At 44.8% G+C, this 27089-nt stretch overlaps 1 protein-coding gene across 3 annotated transcripts; it reads left to right on the top strand.

Annotated features, from left to right (window-relative positions):
• Window positions 1–1267: 1267 nt before the first annotated feature.
• Window positions 1268–26213, top strand: SETX (senataxin). 3 transcript variants are annotated; one of them, XM_027911630.1, is made up of 26 exons: window positions 1268–1353; window positions 2269–2456; window positions 3594–3774; window positions 4752–4962; window positions 5164–5273; window positions 5515–5734; window positions 6024–6143; window positions 7162–7333; window positions 7622–7712; window positions 8251–12402; window positions 13265–13364; window positions 13817–13993; window positions 14640–14872; window positions 15352–15519; window positions 16018–16174; window positions 17035–17136; window positions 17374–17486; window positions 18160–18231; window positions 19053–19202; window positions 19738–19845; window positions 20417–20604; window positions 21191–21283; window positions 21933–22097; window positions 22590–22727; window positions 23632–23719; window positions 24182–26213. In XM_027911630.1, the coding sequence occupies exons 3-26, from the start codon at window positions 3595–3597 to the stop codon at window positions 25154–25156; spliced, it is 8283 nt and encodes a 2760-aa protein (XP_027767431.1). In that variant the 5' UTR covers window positions 1268–1353; window positions 2269–2456; window position 3594; the 3' UTR covers window positions 25157–26213. The 3 variants fall into 3 exon arrangements, with proteins under 3 accessions (XP_027767431.1, XP_027767432.1, XP_027767433.1); XM_027911631.1 differs by lacking the exon at window positions 1268–1353 and adding an exon at window positions 1678–1703; XM_027911632.1 differs by lacking the exon at window positions 1268–1353 and adding an exon at window positions 1936–1954.
• The last annotated feature ends 876 nt before the right edge of the window (window positions 26214–27089 follow it).

Here is a 27089-nt window from a genome sequence, read left to right on the forward strand (position 1 = left end):
GAAAACTCAGCTGTGTGGTGTTATCAAAGGCAGAGACAGATGAGTTCCAAGGGTTGTGTTTGCAGCAGAGACACACTTCAAAGCTGAGGAGTGTTACGATGGCAGCAGCTGCAGATCAAACAAGGACTTGCCTTTTTTCACCCCCTGCACCTGTAAGGTCTTAAACAAGGATCACGCAATCATCACGGAATATGCTGAGTTGGGAGGGACCCACAAAGATCATCGAGTCTGAGAGAGAGCTGTTAAATATCGTACAGTGAAAAGCTGCTGAATCCTGTATATTCCCCATTAAGCCTGGATTTATTAGTATGGATAAGGTTTTCTTTTAATTGTTTTACTTTTTAAGATTTTAATAAACTAACATATAAATAGAAAATAGTTAATAAAGAACTCCTGTAGAATTATTGTAAGCTGAAGTCATGTATACTTCTAATGTAATAACCTTGCATTTTTGGTTAACTTGCTGAGAATTTTCTTACTTTTAGATAAGGGACATAGCTTTTGCAACTGGAAAAAAACACGTAACTTTTGCAAGTTATTAGGATGTATCTCTTCAAGCAGACAAGTAACCAATCAGCATTTGACATTCAAGGTTGAGAAGTAATTCATCCAAGACAAAAAGGCTACATCATACAAAGGATTTTTATGGACTAGAAACCAAAGACTTATATAGCAAGGAGGCATAGAAAGGTGGGATTTAACGTGAATCTTCAAAGACCTTAGAAAATAAAAGGTTTTTGCTTTTGTAATTTCCTTGGAGGCATTCATGGAGGACTATCCCCAATGCTTCTCCAGCACTGTCAATAAAAAGGGATGCTGCTCAACACTGATAAACTCCGGTGCTGAGTGAGTTTCTTTAAATCCAACCAAGAATCACAGAATATGCTGAGCTGGAAGGGACCCAACAAGGATCATCGAGTCCAAGTCCTGGCCCTGCCCAGGACCATCCCCAGAGAGTTCATGGAAGGAGGGTGATCCCTGTTTGCTGTCTCAGAGCCCCCCCAGGCTGTGGGGTGGTGTCACCCCTGTGACCCAGAGGGTCAGTAGCTTCATCCCCCAGCCCCAGGAGGAGCCAGGCCTGAGCAGGGACCAGCCCTTTTCCTGCCCCATGTGGGATTCGCACCAAGAGGCACCAGCGGCATCCACGAGCGGCTTCCACCGCCCCAGGAACTCCCGACTATTCCAGTCCTTATTTAATCCCACCCTGGAGGGTTGCCCGCCCCTCAGCGCCCCCTCGCTGGCCCTTTAAGGCCCCTCCCGCCCGGGCAGCCGAGCACCCGCTTCCGACCGCGCCCGGAAACGTGGGGGGCGCGGCGGCCTCAGGGTGGCACCGCCGGGAGCGGGGGGAGCGGTGTGAGGTGAGGGCAGAGCAAGGCAGAGAGGAGCGGGACCGCCGGGACCGCCCGCCCGGAGCCGCCGCTGCCGCCGCCGAGCCCGCGCTGCCCCCGGCGCGCCCCGAGCGCGGGGCCCTCAGGCCGCCTCAGCGCCCTTCGCGTCGGGCCGGCCCCGCTTGGCGGGAAGGGGCGGCGGGGCCCGGGGGAGCTGTTGGGGGGGAGCACGGGGCGCTGCGGGGGTTGGAGGCAGGGTTGGGGTTGTTGGGGTTATTGGGGTTGCTCCAACCGCGAAACCGAAAGTGCTTGCGGGGGCCGGGGCTCCTCAGCCGGTAGCGGCGTTACGGGGGGAAGGCTTCGCTCGCAGCCCGGGTTCGTGTGCGTCCTTTAAAGCGGTTTCCTTGCTTTACGCGGGTAGATAAATGTTTACATCTTTTCTCGGCCAAGCGGGTGTTGTCGTACCCCCCCCCCCCCCCCCAGCTGGAAGGACGGGAGGGATTCGGTTGCAGAGCCTCCCTATCGCTTCGTGGGGTCCGCTCAATGCAGCCGGTGTTATCCTAAATGCCAGAGCGATTCTGAAAGTATTTGTGGTGATTTACTGCCCGCGAGGAGGGTGGAGCAAGGTGGGAGTCGGCCTGTTCTCCCCCGCAGCCAGTGACAGGGGAGGTAACACAGCCTGCAGCTGTGCCAGAGGATGTTCGGGGTGGACATCGGGAAGAATTTGTTCAAGAAAGGGCTGTTAAACATTGGAAGGGGCTGCCTGGAGAGGTGGGGGAGTTTTCATCCTTGGAGTTGCTCAAGAAACAAGTGGAGGTGGTACTCAATGCTCTGGGTCTTACAAGGTGGTGATCAGGCACAGGTTGGACCCGAAGATCTCAGAGGTCTTTTCTGGTTGATTCTGTGACTCAGTGGTTTGATTTCTGTTTTGCTGCTGTAGATCCTCGAAATACCGCCGGGACTCGGTCGCCAGGGGATGGATTGCTAAGGACTCTGCTGTGCTCTGCTGCTCGCAGGGCATGGATGGCTGAAGGGCTCAGCTGCCTTTCCTGCCTGCAGGGCAGTGCTATTCTCCTTCCCACGATGTGACTGGCACACCTGCACAGCAAAGAGCTTCCCTTTCCAAAGGTAAAGGCCACAGAGGTAATTGTTGGGGTTTTCCCAATATGACGACTATGGTTTGGCTTCGTCTGGCTTTCTTTGTTACGCTGAATAAGGGAGGCAGTTACCATCTTTCTTTTTAAACAGGTAGTTCAAGTGTTTGTGCTTTTTCAGTCGTCCAGTATCTGAAAGGTCACTGAAAGGGCCTACAGTGAAGCTGGAGAGGGACTCTCCATCAGGAACTGTAGTGATAGGACCAGGGGGAGTGGGTTTACACTGACAGAGAGGCAGGGTTGGAGGAAATATGGGGAAGAAATTGTTCCCCGTGAGGATGGGGAGGCCCTGGCACAGGTTGCCCAGAGAAGCTGAGGCTGCCCTATCTCTGGGAAGTGCCCAAGGCCGGGTTGGACAGGCTTGGAGCAACCTGGACTAGTGGAAGGTGTCCCTGCCCATGACAGGGGGTGAAATGAGATGGTCTTTAAGGTCCCTTCCAACCCAAAGCATTCTGTGATTCCAGTGTTCTGCTGAGTTTTTCAGACCAGCAGGGTCTGAGATGACTCTGCTGCTGCTTAGTGAAGACCTTCTGTTTTTGGAGGAAGCAATCTGTGGTGAGAATTCTATCACACTTTGTAACTCTAACAGTAATGAAGGCAGCAAAGCTCTCCCTAAATATCCTTTGCTTGTGACAACAGGGATTTGTTGACCTATAAATTTTAGCAGGAGATAAGGGAAAAAAGCTAATTAAATTCTGTGGCACTAGACCTAGATTCCACAGTCACCTGTAAATTAATACAAAGAGCTTTAGCATTGTAGTTCTAGAAATTGCATTATTTATGGTGGAGATTTGTGTGTGTGTGTGTGAAAAATGAATTTTCACTCATTATTTCACAGTCTACAAATTTGACTTCTCTTTGGTGCTTTACTCTTACTGTTTGCCATTCTCCAGGCTTTTCTCTGTGATGATGTTCCTTTAATGCTTTAATCTGTTTAACTACCTGCACCTGTAGATCTGTATAAGAACACCTGCATCTACTCTGCTAACGAGCCCCAGAAATCCTGAAGCTCATCCCACCTGAAAAGTAGCTGCTGTTGTGAGCTGCTGGGAAACATTTTGCCTCTTCCAGGCCTTGGACTTTGTTAATTCCTCGTTTTTCCCACCCCCAGAATGAGCACATGCCGATGGTGCACCCCGAGTGGCCCTGACACCACCGAGTTCCTGAAGCACTATGCCACTGAACAGCTGTCCCAGGAGGAGTTTGAGGGATCCAACGATGATCTCAGTTACTGCCTGGAGTGTGTGGTCGAATACCACAAGGCAAGGCAAGAGTGCCCAAGGTTGCATAAGGTAATTAAGGGATTAATTAAGAGGCTTCTGTGTGTGCCAGCCTCGGTGTAGGGGGAGTTTTATGCTGGGGTTGTGTTTTGCTGTTTTTTGGGAACAGAGTGTGTTGGTTTTTGAACTGTGCTCTTTTCACATGGAGCTGTAAACAGCTGATTGTTAAGGGAAGACCCTCTTGTTTTGCATATATTCAAATTAGCAAGAACTAAAACAGTAGTGGGAAGTTGCTGACTAGACAGTATAATCTGGACTTTATTCATGCTGTGGTGCTTTGTCATGTGAAACAAAGAACATCTGCCAGACTAACATTTCTGCAGTTTTTTTTTACTTTCCTTTTTTTTGTTTGCTTTCACTTCTCACTTGTAGTTTTCTCCTCTGTTTGAATTTCAGAGGTCAGGCCTTGCAAGTCTGTGAGACCGTGCAATTAAAAGCAATCAGAAAAGTTTGAAACCCCTTCATTTTTTATTAGAAGTATTTTGCAATTCTCCCTCACTAGTATCCAGTATCCATGTAGAGTGAGCAAATCCCTACACATATCCAGCCAGTCAGTTGGTCTGTTTGCAATGTTTATGTTGTTTTCCTTCTGTTAATTGCAAAGTCCATGAGAGGGCAACATGACAAAATTGCTTTTCCCATCTTCCTAAATATGATATTTTCCTGTACCGTGTCCTTCTGTGTATTGGCCAGTGGCCTGAAATACTCACTGAAATACAAATGTTTAGCAGAGTTATAAAATTGCTCCTGGTTTGAAGGCTGCTCTTTTAAAAAAAAATGCTAACCTGAAGTGAGAGTTTTGTGGTTTGCACAGTTGAATTCTGCGCCAAAGCTTCGGTGTTTTGTGCCACGCTTAGAAAGAAGCTTTTCAAAATGAAATCTGGAATTTTGGAAGTTCAGTTAAAGTGTCTACATGTGATAATAAATGTCCTTAAATCACCTCCTTCACAAATGCACTTTGATTAGTCGTTTTTCCCCACTGTGAACAGGACCTGTGGGACTTGGAAACGGCCCGTCTTGTTGCCCACATGGAGAAATCCATGCAGGAAGAAGGCGGGGAAGAGGATGAGTTGTTTCTAGTGGATGAGAATGGAGAGACTCGGCTGTCTGGTTACATGGGCCCTGATTTTGAGAATAACCTGCGAGTGCCCCTTCTAGAAATCCTGAAATATCCCTACTTGCTGCTGCATGAGAGAGTCAGTGAGTATCTGATCACACACCCGTGGAAGGAATGGTGGTGTTTCCAATGAAGAGGGTGAAAGTAACAAACAGTAGTTAAGCCAAAATATCAGTGTGCATGTATGTATCTTTTTTGTTTATTTTGACACTAAATAGTTTTTTTTTTTTTTGTGAGCCTACAGATTAGTCCTTACTACAGCTGTGTCTTACTTACCCTTTTAGGTGAGCTGTGTGTGGAAGTGCTCTGTAGGATGGAACTCGGCCACGACTCCTTTCAGGTCTTTGAAAAATACCCAGGAATTTATCTCTTTTTGGTGCACCCCAATGAGGTGGTAAGTTCCTTTTTCTCTTCTGCTGAATTCCAGTGAATTCTGGTTTCATGCACTATGTTAATACTGAGTAGCTGTATACTGAGCCTGGTCCTAAGGCTGTTTTGGAGAAAGACTGATTTTTAATTATTCTGTTAGTAAAAATATGCCCTTTTCCCATTTGTAGCAGCAACGATAATCTTACAGAATTGTGATTTTTATTTGTTCTCTTTATTAATGCATCACTTTTTATTTCAATCCGTAGATTCGCCGCTGGGCCATCCTAACAGCAAGGAATTTAGGGAAGGTTGACAGGGATGATTACTACGACTTAGAAGAAGTGCTGACTTGTTTGTTCAAAGTTATTGAGCTGGGGCTTTTTGAGAATCCAGATATTTACAGCTCTTCAATGTACGAGAAGGGTAAACTCATCCTTCTGCCAGCACACTTGTATGATACAACCAACTACAAGAATTACTGGCTGGGTGAGTATTTATGATCAGAAACGAATCTGGGGAGTCTCTCACGTTTGTAAGCACTTGTTTCAAGTCAGAGCTCTGCAGTTTCATAGGTGCTGTGTCAAAGGGAGAATTGAATGTTGCACAGCTGCAATAATGAGGTTTTGTTTAATTAGTTTCGTATTGCTGCTCATCTCTTTTCTCACGTGTTTCACTGGTAATGGCATTTGGAAAATGATCCTGGATTTGGTGAAAATTTGAACGAATTTTTGCAGATATGCAGACAGGTTGTTTCCTTTTTCCCATTCGTCTCTAGGGATTTGCATGTTGCTGTCAGTGCTGGAAGAACAAGCTATGGACTCTTTGTTGCTGGGCCCAGACAAACAGAATGATTTCATGCAGTCCATACTTCACACTATGGAGAAAGAAGCAGCTGGTAACTAATTTTGATACTTAAAGACAGTTCATAGACTGTTTGTCATCTTTATCAAACTTTTTTGCTTAATTAAGTTCTTACTAGTGTAATGATGAGGTGATTTTAACTGAGGCTTATTTATCTTCTGGAAGGTGCACAATATTTGGGCACTGCTGACAAATGCTGAAGAATGACATTCAGAGTGTGAAGTGGAGGAGGGATGGCAGTGCTTTACCTGAGGCTGGTTTAGGGCAGATTTGAGAGGACAAATCTATAATTTCCATCATTATTTTCATTTAATGTACAGGCTGCCTGTGCATCCAGAATGCACATTTCATTGTGGCATGAAGTTAGAATTTTGAGTCTTAAAGTAAAGGAACACTTCTGAATTGCTGCAGCTTGCCTTAGAATTTGACTCTTCCATCTGTCTATTTGAGGGTCCCCCTTTTGCAGCTGGAAATTTAGATTTATAATTTAGATTATCAACCCTTGTGTAGATCTTGTAGGTCACGTGCCATGGCATAGTCTGGGAGTGGCACATGAGCTCAAGACCAGAACTGCCTCTTAAATTACTAGATCTCTATAAACTTAGTGTGTTAATTAAGAATATATTACATGAAGGAGGAAGAACACACTTGAAGGGAAACCAATTGCTTCTGTTATAAATGTAAAGTATAAATTGTCAAAGCTGTGTAAGCTGTGCCACTTCGTAGCACAGCCCAGCAAAAATCAGTGTGAAAGAAACCATTTCATAGAGTTGAGAAATATTAGTATTATTTAATATTAACAAAGGGCATCCAGGCTCCTGTTGATTTAAGGCTGCCTAAGGAGCAGTGTCTCTCTACAGATCAGTGAGCTTGACTTTTTTTCCATCCTTTCTCCAGGTTAAAAAGTATAGTTGCAACTTACCAGAATACTTCTTTTTACATTGATATTTAAGAAAAATCAATGAGAACCAACTACTTTTTATTTTCAGCTTAGTCTAAGAATGTCCAGGACTTGCATTTCAACTGTCCCCACTGTTGCTGTTGTATTTCAGGTGATTCCACTGACCCCTTCTGGCCTGCCCTGCATTGTTTCATGGTTATTTTGGATCAACTCGGATCTAAAGTTTGGGGACAGCTCATTGATCCTGTCCAAGCCTTTCAAACCATTATCAACAGTGAGAGCTACAAAAATGAAATCAAAAATATACGCAATAGCTTTATGAGGTCAGTGTTGTTAAGAGGGTAGAACAGTTGTATGAATTTAGAGTAGAACCTGATCTTGGATTTCTTGTCAGTGCTGCTGTAACTTGTGTTGGGGGAGAGGGAAACGGCAAGTAAAAAAAAAAAAAAAAAACCAAAAAAAACACAAACGTTTCCATCTTCAATCAATGGAAAGTTGAAGTAGATCCCTTAAAATTGTGAGGTACTTTCAGTAAATATGTACTTGCTACTTTTTGGCAAGTCTGATGCCTGTTACACTTGTTGGGACTTTTTTTCTGTGTTTCTTTTTAGGACAAAAACTGAACCAGAGTCAGACTACGGTGATGACATGATTACTTGCAGTCAGATTGTGTACAATTACAACACAGAAAAGCCTCAAAAGGTATTAAATTATTATTTTATTTTCCTGTTCTTTGAACTGTGGTCATTACTCTGCTTTGTAACAAGAAAAAAACATTAGTGAACATGCTCTTCTCTTGATGTGTTGTATTCATGAAGTGTCTTTATAAAGGCTTTAAATATGTATTTGATTACCTGAGGTTAAACTATGTCAGCATAACATTGGAGAGTTCACAATGATTTTTAAAGGAACTTCTATTTCACTGACTTCATAGGTTACATTTTAGGAAAATAGATGCTTATACACGTTTGGTCTTTATTTTTTGCATTTTCTTAAATTTTGCTGCATGCGGGGATATCGTGGGGTTTTCATGCGAGCACGGACGACTCAACACACCAATATGATGATCAGAGAACACCATTTATTTGAATCAAGCAGCAGTCTTTTATACAGCTTTTTAACAACACTCTTCTATTACCTCTGTGTCTTTCACATTCTTTCATGTCCTTTCCCACTCTCATAGCTGGTACTGCAGATGTGCTGGTCAGTGAGGCTGATGTGTGGTGGCTTTGTTTTCCAGGACTCTGGCTGGAAGGCTGCCATCTGCCCAGAGTACTGCCCCAACATGTATGAAGATATGCAAACACTGGCTAACGTGCTGCAGTCCAACATCGGCAAAGACACGCGTGTCCATCCCAGCACCTTCCTCTGGTTCATCCCTTTTGTCCAGTCGCTCATGGATCTCAAGGAATTGGGCGTGGCCTACATAGTAGAGGTCATCCACTACCTGTGCTCGGAAATCAAAGATATTCTCATTGAAAACCTCCAGCAGTGTGACAGAATCTCGGAGTTTTTCCTCCTCATCTTGGTGTGCATCGTTGAACTCCACAGGAATAAAAAATGCCTGCACTTGCTGTGGATCAGCTCCCAGGAGTGGGTGGAAGCAGTGGTGAGATGTGCCACCCTTCCAGCCAGGGTGTTCACGTGGCACACGGACAAAACCTCTGGGCCCTGTGGGAAAGGCTCATCTGCAGGATCTTTCCAAGCCTCCAACTCGGTGCAGCACGCCTGTGTGCAGCTCATACGGAGCCTCCTCAAGGAGGGCTACCAGATTGGGCAGCAGGCCCTCTGCAAGAGGTACCTGGACAAGCTCAACCTCCTCCTGCGAGGAAATCTCTCTATGGGTTGGCAGCTGAACATCCAGGAGACCCAGGAGTTACAGACGTGCTTGAAGCAGGTTTTGAGGAGTATAAAGGGCAGAGCGTTGAGTGCCTCTTTGGCCAAAGGGAGCAATTCAAACTCTACAGCTTTGCCAACTGTTTCTCTAAAGCAGGAGAGGAATGTGGGCGATGATGGATTCAGGGCGAGTGCACATGAGAGAGGTGACCTTTATTCTCCATCTGTCATATCAAAGGAAAGTGGAGATTGTCAAGGGAACCTTTTCCCTAGAAGGAAAAATGCCTGGGAAGAGGAATCTAGAGATGCACCTAAAAGTTCAACATCGTGGACATCCACAGGAGGCGTCTTGACGGATATTAAAAAGGAACCTGATGATTCAGCAGCTCAGGAATTTATCTTCCCACAGAACTCTTTGGCAGCAAAACTACGTAGAAAAGTTCAGGAAAATAGGAATGATGACTCTGTGGCAGGGAAATGCAATATGGATAATCAGGGCTTTAAGCCAAATGCCCAGCATTCAGATTTCAGAAGGGGCAGAGAGCTGGAAGTCAAAGAGGAAGCAGGACCCTCAACAGCATGTTATCTATCTGCTCAAACTCATCTTGGGTCTTCATCTTCAAGGAATTGCAGAAGTGTGCAGGAGACTAGTGTAAACAGCTTGTTTCAATCCAGAGTCCCCACTAAACAGGGATCAAAAGAAACATCACTGGATTGCTCTAACTGCCCTAAAAATGGACCTGGTATGCAAGAGAAGGAAGATAACAGTATTGACACTGACATGCCAAGTTCAGACTGGGACCAGCCTAATTTCAATGACCTGGCTAAATACGACTGTAAACATCAAATTTCAAACACCTTTTGTACTACTAAAGTTTCAGCAAATGGCTGTTTTCCATCTAGGTCTGAAAACAAGAGGGATGTGTCCAACCCTGCTCTTCAGATCAGGCCACTGTCCGTGAAGCATGAATCAAGTGACAGGTTGTTGACGTTTTCAGAATATTTCAAGAGGGAAAACAGTTCAGAGGGGAAAGAAGAGGATTTTGGGAAGATGTCTTCTGAAGATGATACTTTATCAGACTCCCAGGTTGATAGAGAACTCAGTAAATTATCTTTAGCTGCTTATGCCAAAAGTGTCAATTTTCCCTTGGAGTCAAGCCAGGAAAGCTCAGTGTACCAGAATCTAAGTGATATTAGGAGGAGAGTGAAAGGTGCTGTAAGATCTTCCAATGAAGGCCAAGGAACCAGGTCTCTCTGTGATGGAGATTGCCGTGACAATCAAGTCATTATAATTTCAGACTCTTCTGATGAAGAAAAAGGTGCAGGTGACAAGGAGGAAGCAAAAACCAAGGACGAAAATGCTTGTCCTGCAAAGCTGCCTTCATTTTCCAACAGCACTTCTGATACTGATGTCAAAATGGAATCAGAATCTCCAAGGCCTCCCTTGTCAATGGATGACTGTGATTCTCAGTTCTTTGAGTTTGAAACAGATGCTGAGGTGTTTTCAGCTTGGCAAGATACTCAAGCCTATGCTACGGAAGCAACCCAGGAGTACAAACAAGGTGATGTTTCAACAGCAGTTGACAGTAGTTCAGATGACTTCCTGAACAGTAGCATAAACGAGTGGGGTTATGATCTGGATTACCTCAGTGATGATACTATGCAAGAAACAGCAAGCTCGGTAGAAAAGCAGATAGAAGATGTTTCTCATCAGAAAGAAGCTGATGATAAAAAAGAGGCAACAAACTTGATGTTGCAAGAATCTGTTAGAAAGGAAGACGCAAAAGGGCAGCTGGAGGAATTTGCAGACAAAGGTGCTGCTGCTGAAGGCTTCGCCCTGGGCTCACCATTGCCTGAACCCAGAGCATCTACATCTACCACCTCACTGGCTTCAAAGCTGGCCTGGAAGAAAAACACCACGAGCCCCCCGAAGGCCACCGCGGCAAAACCTAAATTAGCCATAACTGCCCAGAGGAGCCCCAAAAACCCTGCTGTCAAAACAACCCAACCCAAAAAACCCCTCCCTTCAAGCGCCTCCAAACCCCCTGAGCCCGGCAGGTCCATGCCTGCCGTGGTGCCCCCGAGGAGAGCCCGGCAGCGTCCTGCTCCCACCTCGACCGCGGAGAAGCTGGGGCTGAAGAAGGGCCCCCGCCGAGCCTTCGAGCTGTCGCAGCCGTCGCGGGAGAGCGTGGCCCAGCTGCGCAGCCACGGCAAGGCCGCGGGCAGGGTGGGCGCCGCGCAGAGGCTGCGGACCAAGCTCATCGACGCCCAGAGCCTGTCCGTGAAGCGCAACAAGAAGCTGCTGGCCTGCCAGGACCGCCAGTTCTTCAGGCAGATGAGGCCCAAGAGAAGCGCCCGGGTGAGGAGTCCGGCGGGGAGCTCTGAGAGCAGGAACAGAAGAGGCGTCAGGGTGTGCGTGAAGCCTGTGGGACAAAAGGCTCCGAGTTTTGAGCTGGCGTTTGGGGAAAATCAAAGAGAGGAAACTGCTGGTCCGTCTGCTGGCGAGAGAAAATTTGGAAGCCTGTCTGTGGAAGGGGGGGCGTGTGCCTCTAAAACGCCTGGCTCTTCAGACTGGAACAGAAAATGGGAGGATAGCAGTGGGATAGCTCCTGTCCCTATGGATTCAAGTCTGTCTTACACTGCACTTGCAGATGATAAAGATGAATCTGCAGGAAAAAGTTGCACTGTCCTGCCTGAGAACAAGGTGAAAACTTCAAGTGGTTGTAAATCATATGAAAGCAATGAAGATGATGATGATGATGATAATCTGTTTTTAACTCAGTTAGATCCCGTGGACATGGAATTATGTTCTCAGGAGGAAAGTTTTGAAGATACTGCTGTAGATACTAAAACCCCAGAGGAAACGAATGCTGCTGAAAACCCTCAGCAGAACGAGTCCCCAGCTATTCCAACATGTAAACACGAAGGCTGTGTGGAGAAAGTGGAAAAAGCAGGAGAGTCCTGCAGTGAACACACAGCCACCAGCTCAGGAGCGGACCACGTGTTCGCCAAACCTTCTCTGCTACCTCCCAAAGCCAGAAAACCTTCCACTACCAAGATCTTCAGCTCAGCAAGCTCCTCCCGCAACGCCGCCTTCAGCAAGGACCTGGAGGACGTCAAAAAGCCGCCGCCTCCTTCCAAAAGCAAAGTGAACGCGGCCAAACCCGCCGTGGTCAGGCCGCCCCTCCCGAGAGCGTACGCGCCAGTGGGAAACCAGCCGTGCAGGGCTCCAGGCCTCAGCCACGTACCTCGACCCCAGCTGTCTAACAGCGTCCTGCAGTCGCAGAACAGGCAGTATGACAACGCTCTGAACATCTCCAGAGGCTCTGCACGAGGAGTGTGTTCCTCCTTCCTCGGCGCTCAGCAGCGCGATCACAGCATCTTCGTTAATCAGGTCCTGACGTGGACTTACGAGATGTTCGCCAACTTCAGCTACTTCGGAACTCCAAATCACCTCCTGCAGTCTGTGGTAGCCTCTGTTCCTGTCCAGTTTCAGGACTACAATGACTATTTTAATACCTTCTTCCCCTTGATGATGCTGAACGCCTTTGAAACAGTGAGTAGCTTTCTGCCTTTCGGTTTGGTTGCATCGACCCTGGTAAATTTTACCAAGAGATTAAAATCTGCTTTATGTTCTCCGTTTTTACCATCTGTAAATGTTGAGATACAGATCAGAGTAGAGGAATGATTTGGGGAAAATAACCTAGACAGTTCTGTTTTAAGATTGGGGACTGCCAGGCTTATTCACCTCAGTGAAGTGTTTTGGGTTTTTTATTCCTCCTGGGTGCAAATCCACAATAACATGTAAAATGAGAGGCAAAGGAGATGGTTCCTCTAGAGAATATAAAGCTCAAAGCAGAAACCCTTAAGAAACTGAGGTCCTTCAGTGACAGCATTTGTAAAAACAGGATAAAACCCTACTGTTTAGATTTCTCTTGAGAACTTATGTGAGTGCTGGTTAATCCAAGAAGTAGTTTTTCCCAAACTTTAATAGTTTATAGTTTAATAACAACAAAAGTCAGTGTTCATGGAGTTGATGTCTGACTGCTTTCAAGTTCAGTCATTGCATGATTTCCTCCATAGAAATAAGGTAAAAAAATTAAGTCATTGCCAGAATGATATTAATATTTTAGGTGAAAGTGCACTTGGGGGAACCGACATTTGTTTTGAAGAGCTTTAAGAAAGTCTATTAAATGGGTGAGTGGGGAGGAAGCAATTTTGTTTGCCCTGTGTGTTTACATATAATGTGTATGCTGATGTGAAAAAAAGAACTGGGTAAGGTTCTTGGTATATTTACCTGGCAGTCTGACAGCTTTCTTTTATTTCTATGTAGTGTATTTGCCCTTTGAGTCATGATGAGTTTTTCTTCTGGTACACTAAACCCTTCAAAGTATTTTTATTTACTTTTCAACACGTAGCTGGCACAAGAATGGGTAGAAAATCAGAAAGCAAGAGAGAAGAGCTACTGCTTCACCTTGGAGAACTTCTCTGCTGACATGAATACAGCACATTTTACAGGTAAAGATTGGGGTTTTTTTAAATAAAATCTTATGAGTTTCAAGTAGGTGATGCCTTATAATGAGCTGGCACTTACAGGTAGAGGTTTTTTTATTTGTTTTAAATACGGAAAGGATCTTGACTCTGCTATTCTACAGAATGCATGTAACAGAAATAGGTATTTTGCGGGGAATTTGTGCCTTCTCTGTCTCTCGTTTGGGATTTCCTTTCAGCTTCTTTTGATAAAGTAGTCCTAGACTTGCCCTGGTTTTATGCAGTGCTGTGTTCAGGCTTAAGAATGCAGGATGAAGTTAAAATTCTATCTAGTCTTTTGCTGTAGTCTTTAATAGCTTTAAAAGTTAACAGATGAGTGTCATGAAGTCTCTGTGATGTGTTAATTGTAGCATTTCTGGAGTCAGAACCGCAATCGTTTTCTTTTCGACGCTCTAATTTCAACCTGTATTTTTGGGTAGCTCATTTTCGAGAGGGTGACTTGGCAAGGCAGCTTCATCCAAAGGAGGATGACTTAATCCTTTTGGTGGTCCAGATGGAAAAAGACACCTTTGGGGAAGAAGGTGGGATGGAGAACCACGTGGTGAATCACGTCGGGCTCGTGACACGATTTTCTCGTGCGTCCGGTTATACAGCGAGTAAGTACCTGTGGGGGGAATGAAGGTGGGATTCTTCTTGGTTGCCATAAAATACTTGTTCATAGCTGGCTGGTGGTATATTCTGCTTCCCTCAGAGGAAATGGGGTTGTTTTTCCACTCTAGCATGTCTGTTCCGTGCTAGAAGCTTTGTAAAAAGTCAGGAACTGAAGCTGCAGACCTGCTTTCTGTCTATTTTTCTAGGGAATTCCTTCAATACAGGTGTTAATACTTCATGTAAGAACAGAAACTAATGATAAGTAAGTGCTCTGCACACATCTTTAGGGAGGGCACTGCCATGAGAGATAAGTGCCATGAATTTCTGTGACCTCACTGGCTGAACTTTTCACCACCTTCTGGAACTGAAATTGTGAATTACCAGGATCACCAAGTATCCAGTACCTGCCTGATTAAAGCAATGAACTGACTAGTTTTATGGAGCACTAATTTTTTGTATGTGTTTGTTTCTTTGTTTTTTGATGGAGATGGGGAAGTGTTGGGGTTTCTGCAAGAGTTTAGTTGTTGGCTCCTTAGTAGAAGACACCACCTTGTTCTGGTGAATTAATGGAGTGACTTTCTGAAGTATCTTTCCGTTAACGATTTGGATATTTTTATTAACAGCTTGTTTTTTATTTCTCTCCTTTACCAGGACAACAGGAGCAGGACAGTGTCTGTCATCTCACTGTGCAGACCAGAGGCAACCTGTCCTTCTGCATCCGCAAGCAGGTGAAGTGTGTGGTGGTTGGGTCCCTGGTGACCACACACCGAACCTTCAAAGGTTTGCTGCTGCTGAGCAGGAGTCCCCTGGCCAGACCCATCATAAACCCCTGCTACAACGACTTCTGCCCCAGGGATCTGCCTGTGGTGGCCTCAGGAAGTGCTGTAAGTCCTGCAGCTGCTCAGGGGACAGGATTAACAAAGTGGGCATTTGGACCTTTGGGAGTTTTGCAAATCTGGTTGTGGAGATGACCAAGGGCAAACAGGCGAGTTGATTGAGACAACTCCTTCAGAGCTGGCTGATTGGGTGGAGAGGAATCTGAACTTGCTCAGGTGTTTGTATTATATTGACATTGTGCACTTCAAGCAGCTTTCAGTTTTCTTTTTCCTTTCTGGAGAAGTGTTCAGGAAATAAGACACAGTATGGAAAAGGTACTGTAAAAATAAGGGTGTGGAAAGTAAACAAAACCTTCTTTACAACTCTCAGGTCAGGACTGGGAGTGCATCAAGAGCAAACCTAGAATCAAAAGCTTCCCTGCCCTTCCAGCTTTTGAGTTGTAGCAGGAGGGGTGAGGATGTTCTGAAAATACATGAAAAGTTTGATCAGCATCAATTAATTGTTTTTTCCCTGTCTATCCCTTCAGGCTTTGTATGTGAATGAATACAATGAAGATCAAAAGAGAGCCATTGAGACAGCTTATGCCATGGTAAAGCAACACCCAGGGCTCCCCAAGATCTGCCTCATCCATGGGCCACCTGGGACAGGGAAATCGAAAACTATTGTAGGACTTCTGTCCCGTGTCCTGAGAGAAGTAAGTGAACGTGATGTGAAGGTTCATTTGGTTCCTCAGTGGAAGTCAGTGATAGCTTAAACTAATTGGAAATGCAGTATTGGGAATTACTGGGGGTGTAATTTATGAAGCTGAGGTGATTAAATCTGTCTTGTGGAAATAATACCTTTTGGAACACTTAATTCATAGAACTTAAAATGGAAAAATCAAAATGAACACTTGTTACATAAAAAAGTAGTATTTTTATTTATTAAAGAATGTTATTTGGCCTGTCCCACTTAATGGTTTTTTATATAAGCAACCAGTAGATTCAAGTACATCATTGAAGGGAATTTATGCAAATAGCATTAATAGATTTGACTGCTTGTTCCTCAGTATAAAACAAACCTTAAGGGACATTCAAGTGCCAGAGCCCCCATACTCTGCCTGCTGATGAAGGTGAACCTACTGTCTGGCTTCTAAATCACAAACTAGACAACCTAAAGAGCCCGTTTTGTTGTGCTGTTAATTCATCTACAGAACACCAGGAATGAGAAAACAGCTCGGAAGAAGAATTCCAAGATGAAGCCAAACCGCTTCCTGGTGTGTGCACCGTCCAATGCTGCCGTGGATGAGCTCATGAAAAAGATCATCGTGGCGTTCAAGGAGAAATGCCAGAACAAACAGGAGCCTTTGGGTAGGGCTTGTCTCAAAATTCTGTTTTTATGCTAAATAGGCAAAGCCTGAAGGAGGAAGTGAAACAGTTGATTACATATTGTATTTACACGCCCCTCTGAGCAGCTTTCTCCTCTTGCAGAACGTGTCCGGTACATCCTCACGCTGTTGTTAATTTTAATGTGCTTTTCTGAAAGGTGTGTTGTGTGTTTCTTTTTAAATAAATTGCACTGTGTTTTTGTATAGACAACGACCTTTTCCTCATGCTGTTGATTTAAGTTCAGCAGTTATTAAGCACTTAAAGGTTTGAACACAGGGCCGTTGCCTTGATTTTGAATAAAGTTGAAAAAAACTTCGCTGATCACACAGGACAAAGTGGTGAAAGTTTTGACGTGTCAGAGCCCCTCATTTTTCCTCCTCCCAGTTTGACTAACACAAAGTAGATGAATTCTGAACAAGGTATCTTGTCTGTGGCAAGGGGAAAAATACCTGCATTGTAATCAAATGTTAATTTTTATTGACTTACCAACTGCATTTCTTGATGGTACTCAGTAATTGTCTGAATTAGGAGTTCTGTAAGTTTTAGATAAACCTGAGAAAAAGAGGTGATTCTGTTAATTCAAAATAACATTATTAACTGTTAGCCACCACTAAAACACAGGTAACATCTTTTATTTTTTAGAGTTTGGAATTACTGGATTTTTTTGTAGCTGCATTTAGATAAGTACAAGCGAACTGTTGAAAAACCCAGACAAGCAAAAAAAGAAAAGCCTTGCTTGATATCCACGATGTTCTTTTTTTTTTTTTTTTTTAACTCTCATACCAAAGTGGAGAGGTGACTGAAGTAATGTAAAAGTGTTTTGACTCTGGTTTCGTAAACAGGGAATTGTGGTGACATCAAATTAGTGCGACTTGGTGCTGAAAAGGCCATCAACAATGAAGTCCGGGGATTTAGCCTGGATAAGCAAGTGGAACACAGAATGAGTGAGTAGCATGCAAATCAGACTTTATCCAGTCTTCTTTAAGAGTGATGTTTTACATGTGGGACTGCATGTCCTATAAGAAGGAAGATATTTCGTAAAGCTGTTTGTCTCAGTCTCAGTGGGAAAGTGGCAGTTTCTGTATGGGCCGTTTGCTTTTAAAAACCTCAGGGCTGAGAGCAAGAGTTTCTGTAACAGTTTTTCTGTTCCCCCCTGTAAGTTGTCCTTTGGTTTGTGACAGAACGAAAGCCAGGGGACTCTGACCAGGATATTCAGAAGAAAAAAGCAGCTCTGGATCAGAAGCTGGACATGCTGTCCCGGCAGCGTGCCATGCACAGATGTGAGAAGAGAGAGGTAGCGAGAGAACTTCTAATCCTCTTTGTAGAATCCAAAGCATATAAAGAGCTACTTTATAATGCCCCCCCCCCGAGCAGTAATTGTCTCTCTTCACCTGCTTTTTCAACTGATGGAAAAGTTGGTTAGCACTGTAAAAGGGAATGAAGAACTGTGCATCCAGGGATTTTTTTTGTTTATTTACACCAGTGTTTTCCACTGATTGCTTGTGCTACTTGTTGCTCCAGTGTTCAGTTTGGCTCTGTCACCATTAGTTTTTAATGTAACCATATTTATAAATCCTAATGGTTTAATTTGGTTGTATACTTCAAAGCTCTGGTTTTGTTTCACTGGAAATAGTAAGAGACCTTGTGATCTGAGATTTTTTATGTGTCACACTTGAAGTCTTCAATTTTTTTTTTTTTGGTGTCTAAAAATTGGGCATTTGTGCTCAAATTACAGATTTCTGGTGGCAAACCATTTCCCAGCTGCACAGAAATGTAAGATGTAGTATTGTGTGTTGCAAAACCTGAATATGCTGACAACTTTCCAAGAAACTGCTCAGCTTTTTCGAACACATTTGGTATTAAAAGTCGGTCTGAGCAAGTCTAAATGTAGGGTATGGGAAGACAGAAGAAATATAGGAAATAGTTTGTATTAAAAGTGTTTTCTCTTTATTTTTTTTCCCATCTAGAGTCAAATGTTAGATGAGGAAATTGCCAGACTTGCAAAGGAGAGACAACAACTTGCTTCTCAGCAAAAGGAGGTAGGAATTTATCTTAGGGGCAACTCTTTATTAAACTTCAGCTGATGTATTTATATACTTGGTGGACTTTGGTTTTGATGTAGCTGGGAATATTTCTAAAGTAGTAGATAAATAAAAGGTTGTAAGCTAAGTTATGGACCAGGAGGTGTGAAATCTGTGTGTACTCTGGCTGGAAAAAACAACAAACAAACAGAAAACCCAAACAGGAATATTCACTGTTACAGTTGAGAGTGAGTTTTAAACAAAATGTGCCATCTTTGACAAATAAGATAATAAAAATGTGCATGTCCTCATGTTCTAGGATGTATCTTCATCCACACTTTCAGACAGTCCTGCTGGAACTGAGATACTCTTAAATGTTTCTGAGTAAAGCGACAGCTGGAGGGTTTTGTGTGTGTGTGTGTAGATCTGAAAGGGGAAACAGGCACTGATAACAAACCCAGTAATTAATGCTAAGTGCATAAACAATGAGATGAATGAAGATCCCTTTAATGAATATTTGCTGACCCTTAATGGTCATGGAGGCTTGGAGTTACAAACAGGATGGCAAACTGAACTCTGCTCTCAGTGTGTTTTGGATTGCACAGCTGTAGAAATAAGTATTTCTTTCCAGTTTGCCACCCTCACTGGCACTGTCCTGGAATTTCAAGTGAAAGGAGCATTTCAGTTAAATAAACTTGTGCCTTTCATTTGCCATAATGGAGACAGTTCCATTGGGGTGGTGCATTACACACAACTGGCAATTAGACCTGTCCAGGCAGTTACCAATTGCTCTGAGGAGGTCAGAGAAAGCTAAAAGAGGTGTCCTGTTGTACCTGAAGGTTCGTGGGCACTCCCAGAAGGTGCAGGCAGACATCATCCTGGAGTCTGACATCATCTGCTGCACCCTGAGCACCAGTGGGGGGAGTCTGCTGGAATCGGCTTTTGCACGGCAAGGCCACGACCCCTTCAGCTGTGTCATCGTGGATGAGGTCAGAGCAGCTCTGTGGCACTCCAGTCTTCTGCCTCTGCTTGGGATACTTGTAGTGGTTGGGCTGCTGGTGGAATATTCTGTGGGTTTCCTGCCCCATCCCCGCCTTTTAACTGATACCCAGCCGGTCCTGCTGTGCAGAACCACGAGGAGAAGGAATGACTTTTCATTGCCTCTTTTGCTGTCTTGTTTGGTGCTTTAATGGCAGGCAGCTTTCACTGAAAAATCATGGCTGAAGCGTGGTTCTTGCTGTAGAGGTTTCCAGATGGTTTGGTTATATTTATGTCTGTTTGGAGAGCTCTGCAAATGCAATAATAAAATAAATCTGGTTGCAGTTTTTAACTAGGGAGAAGTCCTTCTTTTTCCTCTTATTTTCTTTTTTTTTTTTTTTTTTTTTTTTTTTTTTTTTTTTTTTTTTTTTTTTTTTTTTTTTTTTTTTTTTTTTAGAAGACTTAAAGCATTTAAGTTTTCTGGCTGTGTTACAGGAAATTTAAGATGCTTACAACTACTTTTTGTCCTGTCCTCATTCACAAAAGGCAGGGCAGTCCTGTGAGGTGGAGACGCTGATTCCTCTGATCCATCGCTGTAATAAACTTGTCCTTGTTGGAGATCCCAAACAGCTCCCTCCCACTGTAAAATCAGTAGTAAGTGTTTGAAGTATTTTCTTTTTTTTTTTTTGCTGTGTAGTTTAAGAATCGTATTTATAGAAAATATTTAAAAGGGGGGGAAAAAAGGAGACATTTCAATGTGGCAACAGAAACTTCAGGGGGGTTGTGAGGGATGTTGTGGCAGGCTGTTATTGGGCTGTTTTGGGAGCTTCAGTCAGTGTCACATTCCTTAAGGAAGGGAGGATGAAGAGCATGGGCACTTCCTTACCCCATCTAAGGATGAACATACAGGAGCACTTCCTCATATCCAGCACTAAGGACTATTTTTAAACAACCTGCTGAAGAAAGGAGAGAAAACAGACTGGCTTCCTTAGAGAGATAATCCTCTAGAGGCTTCTTTAATGAGATCCCACCTGGAAGACCTTGCTTTTCATTACTGTTGATGTTTTTTAAAATGTTGTGACTGAAACAGCCCGACTAACCCACCCCAAAAATCGAAACGCGAGTAGTCGCCACGAACAGCTTTAATTTCAAAAAACCCAAATCCCTCTTTGTAATTTGGGACCCGATTCCCCAGCAGTTCAGTGTGCTGTGTTCCCTCTGGCAGAAAGCTCAGCAGTATGGCTACGACCAGTCCTTGATGGCCCGACTGCAGAGGCTGCTGGAGGAGCAGGTGCAGAGGAACGTTCTGAGGAGCCTGCCGGTGGTGCAGCTCACGGTGCAGTACAGGATGCACCCCGACATCTGCCTCTTCCCATCCAACTACGTCTATGGCAAAACCCTGAAGACTGCCAAGTGAGTAGCTGCCTGTTTTCCCTTCTGTCTGTCGAAGGTAACTTCTCAGGTGGGGATATTCTTTTGAGTCTAAAAACTCCTGAGGCTGTGGGAGAGGGGAAGATGGTTCGTGGGAGAAATTGTGCATCCTGTGGGTGCTGGCTGTGATAGGTGAGTTAACCAGATCCCTTAAAATGGAGCATACAGGCTCTTCAGAGTTCATTTTTAGGCCTCAGTATGTCTGGGGAGCAGTAAAAATTAAGGATTCTGGCAGGAAGGGGGAAGCTGAAAGTTGGAATCATAGAATTGTTAAGGTTGGAAAAGACTTTTTAAGATCATCAAGTTCAAGTGTCAGCCACGTTCACCATTAAACCATGTCCTCAAGTGCCACCTGATTTTTGAACATTTCCAGGAATGGTGACACTTCACAACCCTTTCCCTGGGAAAAATTCCTAATATTTAGCCCAAACCTTCCTTGGTGCAACTTGAGGCCATTTCCTCTCGTCGTGGAGAGTTCCTTGTGTTCGATAAGCTTGATATAAATAAATGAAGTATCAGTTGATAGCATTTCTGTATGGTTACCTAGTGATTAAAATGATATTTACAGAGCAATAGAAGAGAACAGATGTTCTTCAGACTGGCCATTCCAGCCCTACCTGATTTTTGATGTAGCAGACGGTCGTGAGGAGCGAGACTGCGAGTAAGTCCTGCATTTTAATCAGCCAAAGTTCAGATTTTCTGATAATTACCTACCTAAAGACTTATCTTCTCTCCTCTGGTGTTCCCAATATGCACTAAGTAGCTAGAACCACATTTTTTTTTCACTTGATTTGATTTAATTTTACAAAAACAGCTGTTGAATGTTTTTGGCTTTTTTTTTTTCTTATCTGAAACTGGTTTTAATCCTGGTTTGACTTATCTGTTAGATCCCAGTAAGTGCCTTCAGGCTCTGCAAACTCTACAACAGTTTGAGTTCCTGATTTTTTTTTTTTTTTTTTTTTTTTTTTTTTTTTTTTTTTAATCATCAGTGACTTCCCTTTCCCAGTTGCAGGCTGAGGTGATGCCAGGAGGTGGCAGGCTCAGTCCTCTCCCCTTTGCCTGTTGTGTAAGGAAAGCACAGCTGGGAGGTGCTAAGGGAACATGGAAGTGCAGCCTTTCCCTGCCTGCACTTCTCCTGGTTGGCATCCCCTCCTCAGGGTCTCTTTTCCAAATTCTTTGAGCCTCTGTGTGAAAAGAGGCCGCACAAGTTCAAGCCAGGCTGTGACTCACAATCCCCCAACAAACTGGGCATTGAATTGGGAAGGTCTGTCCAAGGTGTTTCTGTACCATTTCCATTTTGTCCTGTTCAGCTCTTACAGTAACCCCCGGGAAGTGAAGCTGGTGATGGAATTGATTAGAACAATTAAAGAGAAAAGGAAGGATCTGGGTGTTCGTCGCATTGGAATCATCACCCCTTACAGTGCACAGAAAAAGAGAATTCAAGGTCAGCTGGACAGTGTGTTTAGGAATAACAGGTAAAGAAACCACGAGTTTTCAAAGGAGACCTGGCTCTTGCATAGCAATCCTTTGTTTGTCCTCTTAAACTAACGGCAAAAACTCTCAAACTTCTTCGTCTGCTGCTAAAATTTGTATTTGGTTGTGTCTTCAAAGGGGATGTGCAACCCTCTTGCTTAAAACAGGCATGGTCTCCTTGTACAACTTCTTAGTTATTACCTGTGCACATGCTTTGATTTTTATTGCTGTTCTGAATAAAGCTGATTGAAAAGTAAACCTAAAATTCCAAGCTGTGTGGACCAGAACAGCTTTTCAGTAACGATGCTGCTCTCAGAAAAGTAAATTCAGCTTTCAAAGGCTCGTACACAGAAGCAGAAATTTACCCTGGATGGTTTTGACAGATGAGCATTTAAGACAACGTTTGGAGTCTTTGCATCAAAAACTGAAAAACTCTTTTTGCTGAAAAACTCTAATAATAGAATTTAACAGCTTGCTAATTCTTTCTTCCACAGCCCAGGAGAAGTGGACACAGTGGATGCGTTCCAGGGTCGAGAGAAGGATTGTATCATAGTGTCCTGTGTGCGGGCAAACAGCTCTGAGGGGTCAGCACTGGCATATGCCCAGGCAAACAGCACCAAAGGATCCATTGGGTACGTGTCCTGCACTGAACTGCAAGTTACATTTCCAGTGACACTGTGGATAAGGTCGTATTTTGGGTAGGACTGGTGAGAACGTTGGAGAGAACAAGTCACCTCTACCGGTCAGTGAATTAAAGGGCACGAATTCGTGTTACTGGTTTGAGCTCTCAGAACAAAAGGGACAGGGAAGTGCTGGTGTTCTGCTCTCTGTTCCTTACTGGGCTCCCTTAGCCCTCTTTGGGCTTGGCAGGATTGGCTTTGGGGTCTTGGCTCTGTGCATTAACACTGCAGCAGTTCCTGTAGCTTTTGGTACACGCTGTAACTTTCTGAATGCTGTTCTCTCAAAGTGAAATCCATTTGCACTCTTCACAGTGCAAAACCAGACTTTGTTCTGAAAGGAAACACTTTCCACTCTCGAAGCATGACAAAGCAAAAGTCTGCCTTGACGTGCTTCCAATGCAGGTCACCTTTAAAATAAAATATTCATGCCCAGTGCTCAGTGTTTCAGTAGGATATTTTCCCATTAATCATGCCAAATATTGTTAATCTGTTTCAGTTCAAGTCAAAAAGAAGCTTAAAGTCTTGATAGGTGAAGTGAGGTTGATGTCCTCTGTACTTTGAGGAACGTTTAAGGAAGCAGGGGTTGGCATTAAGAGGGGATTTGCTCTAAGAAAGGAAACATCGACGGCAAGAGCAGGAAAGAACTAGAATTCCCTTCAAGGAGTTAGAGTGGTGAAAGAAAACACAGTTCATGCCAAGCCTTCCACGTGAGGCAGAGCTGCTGCCAGGGGGTCTGTGGAGGGGGCAGGAGCTGCTGCTGCTGTTCATTTCACTGACAATTTTACCTCTTTTTCTCACAACCCCTAAACCCTGTGGGAGGAGTAGTTTAGGAGCTTAGTTTTGTCTTGTCACTCAGGTTCCTGGCAAGTCTTCAGCGCCTGAACGTCACCATCACCCGAGCCAGGTTCAGCCTCTTCATCCTGGGCAGGCTGCAGACCCTCATGGTAGGTGCAGTGTCAGTTGGATGGTCCTCTGTGATCCACCCTCGAGGCAGGGCTGGGAACTCAAACCCATCCTCAAGGCTGCTGCCAGGAAGAGAGTAAACTCTGTGTTTTACCCCTTGGTTTCTCTTTCCCGAGGGTGGGGGGTGTCAGTTTGCCATTAGAGGGCGATAAAGCCACGTGCCAGTGAGAGAAAACCCTGGAAACAGGGAAATGGTCATTTTTGGTGCTTCTGGTGGTTCAAAGTACCTTCCCTGTGTTACAGCAGCCAGAGTGTCTGCAGCTGTTTTGCAGCTGAAACGTAAGATTCTTCCATTCCAGAAGGAACATAACAGTGGTTTCCATGACAGTTGTGTCAGGTACCTTGGTTAAAGGGGTTGTTCATCTTCTGACACCTCTGTCCATTTGTGTTGATTTCTGGCTAATAACTCAGGCCTTTTCCCTTTTTTTTTTTCTTTTTTAAAGGAAGATAAAAACTGGAATCACCTGATTCAGGATGCTCAGAAAAGAGGTGCCATAATCAGGACAGCAGAAAAGAACTACAAGAAAGATGCTCTGAAGATTTTGAAGCTCAGGCCAGCAGTGCAGCCCCCGGCCAAAGCAGGGACAGTGACAGCTCCTCTGGTGCAGGCTGGTCCTAACAGTGGCAAGAGGGCTGAGCTCACAAATCCTGGGAGCAGCCCACGGGAAGCTGCTGCTGGCTCTGGCCATGCAGTGCCCCAAGGAAGCCGAGGGCCCCCACAGCCTCCAGGGGCTCCAGCTACAGATTCCAGGAGGGGCAGTGTCCCTGCATCCCTGGGGACTCCTGCTGGAGATTCCAGGAGGGCCAACGTCCCTGTGCCTGTGGGGACTCAGGGTGCAGATTCCAGGAGGGGCAGTGCCCCTGTTCCCCCGGGGGCTCCAGCTACAGATTCCAGGAGGGGCAGTGCCCCTGCATCCCTGGGGTCTCCTGCTGGAGATTCCAGGAGGGGCAGTGCCCCTGTGCCCGTGGGGGCTGCAGCACTTCCTGCCAATCCAGAGAAACCACGGGACCCAAGGCTGGCCAGTCTGGCCAGTAGAACTGAGACAAAAGGGAAGGAGCAGCAGGCCTTGAAAGATGGCAGCTGGTCAGCCCAGAGCAATCCAGGATCAACATCACAGCAAGGCCTTAATGCACCCTCAGCTGCCAGGGATCAGATTTCCAGAACAGAAAATCTCAGGAAGGCCCAGCAGGCAACAGGACAGTGCAATGTGCTTTCCACATCTCCTTGCACAGCTCAGCATGAGGGTGACAGGAGAGGGGCTGTGCCCAAAAACGGTTCCAAAGCCCTCAGTGAAGGAGGTCACAGTAACAGCAGCGAGTGCAACAAGGACTGTCGGGGTTTAACCAGGAGACCATCAGAGGAACTGCCAGAGGACACAGAATCAAGCAATGCCAAGCGAAGAAAGATATTTCATTGACTTCACTACTGGCTCATCACTGACAAGTGTATTCCCAGGTTTCTGTCTAGCAAGGACTGCATCTTAAATTATTCAGCACACCTGGAACTCCCTCCTGTTGATGCCACTACTCTCAGTAGATCTTTCTCCCATCCTGTCCCTAATTGTGAAGGGACTTCATACCTGACAGATGGGAGCTTTGAGGTTTGGAGAAGAGAAGTTGGGCAGCTGCATTGCTTGGAAGAGCGGTGAATTTTGTCATCTAGGAAGCTAAAGTTGTAAATGTTTAACAGTGTATATTTGTACAGTATACAGAATTATTTTAAGATTTAATTTGACAGATACGTAGCTTCTTTTTTTTCTCTTGTGTAAATGCTAATTTCTTAGAGATGTAATTTTTTTATGAAGAACCAGAGCATAGCAAAAAACACCACCCCAAACCACCCCCAAATCCAAAAAAAAAAAAACCAGCCAGACTTCTTTTTTTCCTTTTGCACTAATGAGTAATTTATTTGATAACAAAAGTGAATGTTGAAAACGTGGTAGCAGTGGTTCTTCCTCATGCTCCACTGGTGCCTCAGGAAAGACTGAGGCAGATGTACATTGGTTGAATGGAGAGAATTCTACTTCTTTTGTATATTTTATTGCCTGCTTTTATAGGAACAGAAGAGTTTTTGTTTATACAGATGTGCCTTGAGTTTTGCTGCCGCTCCATCAGTTGGGATCCCTTTCCTGTTGCAGTGGCAACACAACCTGCAGATTAAAACCCACGAGGTCTCTGTTTGTGCCCCCGTGAGGAATAATCAGTAGCACTGTGGAATCTGGGTCGAAGATTTAGTTCACAGTTATTGGTAATAACACTTGAGTTTCTTTTTGTGGAGCTTTTTTGGAGATCTACAGGGGCAAAAAGGGCAGGTAGTTCTTTCTGGATGTTATTACTGGATTCTTTCCACTGTGCTGATGAGGAATATACAGCCACTAACAGGGGATGGGGGAAAAAAAACCCAAGCTATTTGTAAGGAAGCCTTCCTCTAATCATAACATCTCCCAATAAAAGTGGAATTATTTCTACTAAGAATTCCTTTGGGTCACTGTGAAGTATCACTTACTTTTTCTGGAGCCACCTTTCTGTCTCAGGGAGGGGGTAAGAGCAACATTTCACCTGCACAGAGTTTTGCACGGAGGCAACCTGGCAGTGCAGGCAGGCCTGACTGAACCAGTGTCCTGCCAGGGGCTTTGCTGAAGCAGAGGAGCCACCAGAATTCTCTTTGCCATCATTTTTAGTCCCATCTTCTGTGCTGCACTCAGGGATCAGTGTCGGCTTTGCCCTTTTAACTCTCCCCTGACCAGAGATCCAGTGCAGGGAGACTGGACTCGCAGCACTCCCCATCAGGTGCTGGTTCACAGTGTAAGTGCCAGTAAAACACATCCTTTAATGCATCCCAGCCTGGAACAAAGGTGCTTTACTGGCAGCAGCTGCACTGTGGGTGTGTTGAGAGGCTTTTTAGTTGCCATCTGTGACTGTCCAGCTTGTGCTGTGCAGGACAGAGCATTTCAGTGCAACAGGGGGGAGTCCTTGAGATCCCTCTGAGGTGGGAGCAGCATCTGTGCATTGTCTGGCTTAAATTACTCGTTCTGTTGCAATCTGAGTGGCTTCAGTGAGCCCTGGCCACCTTTTGTCAGCAGTGTGTGCTCTTCTCCAGCTGCTGTGGCTCTTGTTGGGAGAGGAGGGGAGGCAGCTGGAGTGACTCTGACTTTAATGAACGGGGCATTTCGGTCACTCCCACATCACGGGCTCCCTGCCCTGGGTGTTATCTCCCTTTATGTTAATAGGAATATTTAAAAACTGTCCTCTTTCAACCCCCTTGGCTCCTGTTGGCAGGGCTGTGCTGCCCTGCCTGCTGCTTGTACTTAGCACATTAAAAGGCTGCTGCTCTGTGACCCCCATGGCTGG

Source organism: Empidonax traillii, unplaced genomic scaffold (genome assembly GCF_003031625.1).
Source record: "Empidonax traillii isolate 1590-97213 ecotype Southwest subspecies unplaced genomic scaffold, ASM303162v1 scaffold34:size3740991, whole genome shotgun sequence".
Taxonomy (NCBI): domain Eukaryota; kingdom Metazoa; phylum Chordata; class Aves; order Passeriformes; family Tyrannidae; genus Empidonax; species Empidonax traillii.